This window comes from Trichechus manatus, unplaced genomic scaffold (assembly GCF_000243295.1).
Source record: "Trichechus manatus latirostris isolate Lorelei unplaced genomic scaffold, TriManLat1.0 scaffold00069, whole genome shotgun sequence".
Taxonomy (NCBI): Eukaryota; Metazoa; Chordata; class Mammalia; order Sirenia; family Trichechidae; genus Trichechus; species Trichechus manatus.
The window spans coordinates 5,977,713-5,983,144 of NW_004444005.1; the positions used below are offsets into that span (position 1 = coordinate 5,977,713).

Genomic DNA, 5,432 nt, shown 5'->3' on the forward strand with positions numbered 1-5,432 from the left:
GCCTCACCTGGGCAGCCTCACCTGGGCAGCCTCACCTGGGCAGCCTCTTGGGCTCCAGCTAGTTGTCACCGTGCAGGGCGTACGCCCAGGTGGCCTCCATCTCCGTCCCCACACAGAGGGGCAGCTGGAAACCAGAGCTTGATAGAAAATGTTCCTCATTGTAAACAGCTGGGTAACACTTCTTTTTCCTAAACACCGATTAGGCCCAACAAGCCATGTCTGTTGTGAGCGCTCTCGTGAACTGTTCTATAGCCAGTGCTCTCTCCTCTGTGGGAACAACAGACTCCAGTCAGCCAGGAGTTTTGAGATTTTGTATCTCTTTGTCAGCCCTCCGTTACTTTCTAGAACAATCAGAATATCACTTCCAGAAAACAAGCGGTCCCTTGCCTTTTTAAACGTTCAGAGCACCCAGATGAAATCGTGATGGCGGTCACACGGTGTAGTGGCCCCATGAGGAGTGTCTGCTCTGCTCTGACTGAGGACTCTGTCTCGCAGGAACTGGCCGGCTACACTGGAGGAGACGTGAGCTTCCTAAAGGAAGACCTCGAGCTCCAGCTGAACAAACAGCTCGTGTTGGATTCGGTGAGTATCGAACCACAACGGAGGTGCCTGCGTTTTCACCCCTCATTTTTGGAATCGTGTTAGAAATTCCTGGTTCCTGAATCTCTAAAGCACCGAAGTGGAAGCCCAGTGTTAGTGCATTACCCTGGAGTACTCGGTCTTTTAAATGTAGCCCAGATTGAAGGAGCAAGAAGCATTCCCTTTTTTAAACATTCTCTGTTAGTTATTTTACATGGGGCCAGGAAAGAGCGCCTTCTCCATTTACCACCTCAGTCCTTCCAGGAACTGTGGTTCAAGGACACGTTCACATCTGTCTCCTCTCCCTCATCATATCACTTCTGGGGAAACTCTGAGTCTCTGCCTTGTTTTGCCACGTCTGCCGGCTCTGAGTGCTTCCAGGATTCTTTTTTCTTTAATCTTTCAACCTGTTTGGTTTAGTTTCTCTCAGTTGACTCAGGAAATGAGGAGTAAGTGAGTGAATTCTGACCTGGTCAGTGGAGCCCAGGCTGAGGGGGCACCTGGCTTATTCCCCCGAGTCTTCCCAGCGCATGGAGTGACTGTGGACAGCTAGCTGTCTGCCCCACAGCTGCTACCAGTGTCCTTGTTAACCTTACGCTTGAGGGTGTAAAGGGTGGTAATGACTGCAGTAGACCAGTCGTCATTTCTAGACAGCTTATTTTAAAATGATTCACCACTACTCCCGCTCAGTCCTCAGTTCGCTGCAGGTTGAGTTTGGTTCCTGTCTCCACTCTGCTGGAGGCCTGGGGCCTCTCTGGGGCTGAAGTCAGCAGGCGCCTTCCAGGCTCCTTGCCCCTGGCTCCTCTCCCGGCACTCACTGTTGCTGTCTCCATGCTCACCTTCGCATCTGCTCTTCTCTTGCTTTCTCTGGCTGCATGGTCCCCGCCTCTCCTCCTGCCTCTTCACTTTCTCCTTCCAGGGTCCTGTCATGGCTCACCTCCTTCTTGGCCTCCTGAGCATGGCTTTCCCCTGGGTACTCCCAGAGCTCGTGTCACTCCACACGCTCTTCCGGGGGATCTCGCCCTCCCTGTGGCTGCGGCTGCCACCTGTGCGCTGCAGCTCCTGGGCAGCCCGGCTTGCCCACTCCTGGGCCCCAGGTTCATGTGCTGTCAGCCCTTCCAGCTCTGCCCCTCACGGACTCCTCATGTTCAGCGTGTTATTATCTGCCCTCCCGCAATCTGTCCTCCACCCAGGTTCCGGATTTCACTGCCTTGCACAGCCATTTGCCAGTGGCCTGCGAACGTCTTCCCGACTACTCATGTCCTCACTCCCGAAGCCAGTGAGCACCGGTGCCTATCTCTTCTCCCCTCCGTGGTCCTCAGACTCCTGCTCCTCTCTCTCACCGGCAGCGTTGACACAGCTTTCTGATTAGCCTTTGTTCCTCCTCTCCCCACTCTGCCTCTACCCCGTCTCTCTTCTGTCTCCTGAAATGCAAATCTTACCGTAAACAGTCATGCCCCTTCATGTGGCACACACGGCCCTATGCCATTTCATCATTGCCCCCTTCTCCCTGTGTTCTGGCTCTGCTAAACGATTTCTCGTTTCCCAAAAGGACTGGGCTTTTCTTTTCCAGGCATTTATGTGTATGCCATCCTCATCTGTCTGTAGCTCACTTTTCCAACTTCTGCCCCCTGCAATAAAGACATCGGCACAGGCATGTCTCCTGTGAGCCTTCCCTGACCTCCCAAATCGAGCTGGGGGCTCCTCCACTGTGTTTATATCTCCTGTACTTCTTTCTAAGGTATTGCTCACCTATCCACCCACCCATCCACCCATCCATTTATCCATTCACCCACTCATCCATTCATCATCCATCCATCACTCATCAGTCATCCATCCATGCATCCATCTACCCACCTCTCCACCTACTCGTCATCCATCCATCCATCCACCTACCCACCTCTCCACCTACTCGTCATCCATCCATGCATCCACCTACCCACCTCTCCGCCTACTTGTCATCCATCCATCCATTCACCTACCCACCTCTCCGCCTACTTGTCATCCATCCATCCATCCATTTCACCTACCCACCTCTCCACCTACTCGTCATCCATCCATCCATTCACCTACCCACCTCTCCACCTGCTCATCATCCATCCATCCATCCATTCACCTACCCACCTCTCCACCTACTCGTCATCCATCCATCCACCTGCCCACCTCTCCACCTACTTGTCATCCATCCATCCATCCATCCACCTACCCACCTCTCCACCTACTTGTCATCCATCCATCCATTTACCTACCCACCTCTCCACCTACTTGTCATCCATCTATCCATCCATTCACCTACCCACCTCTCCACCTACTCGTCATCCATCCATCCATCCACCTACCCACCTCGCCACCTACTCGTCATCTATCCATCCATCCATTCACCTACCCACCTCTCCGCCTACTTGTCATCCATCCATCCATCCATTCACCTACCCACCTCTCCACCTACTCATCATCCATCCATCCATCCATTCATTCACTTACCCACCTCTCCATCTACTCATCATCCATCCATTCACCCACTCACCTACCAACCCACCCATCCACCACTCATCCGTCATCCATTTATCCATTCACCCATCCACCCATTCATTATCCATCCATCACTACTTAATCATCCATCCACCCATCATCCTTCCATCACTCATCAGTCATCCATTCTTCTACTTACTCACCTACCCACCCCTTGTCGGTCTACCCATCGACCTACACAGCCACCCACCCATCATTCACCTGTCCCACAAATATATACTGGCTGCCAGGCACTGTCCAGTCATTAAGAATACATCATTGAATAAAACAAAATTCTTATTTTTATTCTTAAGGAACTATAAGTGCATATGTTAATATATAACAGGCGGCGATAAGTGTTATGAAGAAAACCGTTACTGTTAGGTGCCGTCAAGTTGATTCAGACTCATAGTAACCCTGTGTACAACAGAACAGAACACTGCCCAGTCCTGTGCCATCCTCACAATCGTTGTTGTGCTTGAGTCCATTGTTGTAGCCACTGTGTCAGTCCATCTTGTTGAGGGTCTTCGTCTTTTTCGCTGACCCTCTGCTTTACCAAGCATGATGTCCTTCTCCAGGGACTGATCTCTCCTGATAACATGTCCAGAGTATGTGAGACATAGTCTTGCCATCCTTGCTTCTAAAAAGCATTCTGATTGTGCTTCTTCCAAGACAGATTTGTTCGTTCTTTTGGCAGTCCGTGGCGTGTTCAATATTCTTCACCAACACCACAATTCAAAGGTGTCAGTTCTTCTGTCTTCCTTGTTCATTGTCCAGCTTTCACATGCATATGAGGTGATTGAAAACACCATGGCTTGGGTCAGGCACACCTTAGTCTTCAAGGTGACATCTTTGTTTTTCAACACTTTAAAGCGGTCTTTTGCAGCAGATTTGCCCAATGCAGTGTGTCTTTTGATTTCTCAACTGCTAATTCCATGAGTGTTGATTGTAGATCCAAGTAAAATGAAATCCTTGACAACTTTAATCTTTTGTCCGTGTATCATGATGTTGCTTATTGGTCCAGTTGTGAGGATTTCTGTTTTCTTTATGTTGAGGTGTCATCCACACTGAAGGCTGTGGGCTTTGATCTTCATCAGTACGTGCTTCAAGTCCTCTTCACTTTCAGCAAGAAAGGTTGAGTCATCTGCATATGGCAGGTTGTTAATGAGTCTTCTCCAATTCTGATGTCCCGTTCTTCATATAGTCCAGCTTCTCGGATTATTTGCTCAACATACAGATTGAATAGGTCTGGTGAAACGATACAACCCTGACACATACCTTTCCTGACTTTAAACCATGCGGTATTCTCTTGTTCTGTTCGAATGACTGCCTTTTGATCTACGTACAGGTTCCTCGTGAGCACAATTAAGTGTTCTGGAATTCCATTCTTCACAGTGTTATCCATAATTTGTGATGATCCACGCAGTCGAATGCCTTTGCATAGTCAATAAAACCCAGGTAAACATCTTTCTGGTATTCTCTGCTTTCAGCCAGGATCCATCTGACATCAGCAATGATATCCCTGGCTCCATGTCCTCTTCTGAATCTGGCTTGAATTTCTGGCAGTTCCCTGTCGATGTACTGCTGCAGCCTCTTTTGAATGATCTTCAGCAAAATTTTGCTTGCGTGTGATATTAATGATATTGTTTGATAATTTCCACATTCTTTTGGATCGCTTTTCTTGTGGATAGGTGTAGATATAGCTCTCTTCCAGTCGGTTGGCCAGATAGCTGTCTTCCAAATTTCTTGGCATAGACGAGTGAGCACTTCCAGAACTGCATCTGTTCGTTGCAACATCTCAGTTGGTATTCTGTCAATTCCTGGAGCCTGGTTATTCACCAGTGCCTTCAGTGCAGCTTGGATGAAGAAAACCAGAGCAGAGTACAGGGATGGAAAGTGACAGAAGGGGTGCTGTAACACCTCGGCGCAGCCCCGAGCAAAGGGTGAGAGCAAGCCCTCGGCTGTTTAGGTTGGGGGCATAGTGCAGAGGGCCCGGGCAGGAGCACCTGGCACATTCCAGGACTAGCGAGGTGGTGAGGGCAGAGGTCGGGGCCAGGTTTGAGAGGGTCTTAGGGGTGTGGTGAGGAGCCTAGCTTCAGCTTGTCCTAGAGGGGAGGCCATCGAAGCCTTCTGAGAGGAAGACTGAGGTGATGTGACACGTGCTCTAAAGGGTCACACTCGCCACCACGTGGAGGGCAGGGGGGAGGGGAGGGTGAGAGCAGGGGTGAGGGGAGGGTGAGGGCAGGGTGAGAGCAGGGGTGAGGGGAGGGTGAGAGCAGGGTGAGAGTGGGGGTGAGGGGAGGGTGAGGGCAGGGTGAGAGCAAGGGTGAGGGGAGGGTGAG

General features: G+C 50.4%; 1 protein-coding gene across 1 annotated transcript in view; it reads left to right on the forward strand.

Annotated features, from left to right (window-relative positions):
- The window catches only part of SAMM50 (SAMM50 sorting and assembly machinery component), a 43,320-nt gene that overhangs the window by 20,179 nt on the left and 17,709 nt on the right, over positions 1-5,432 (forward strand). Inside the window, exon 10 of the mRNA XM_004379996.3 lies at positions 496-582. Within this exon, the coding sequence (XP_004380053.1) occupies positions 496-582 (87 nt within the window). The remainder of the gene's footprint in view (positions 1-495; positions 583-5,432) is intronic.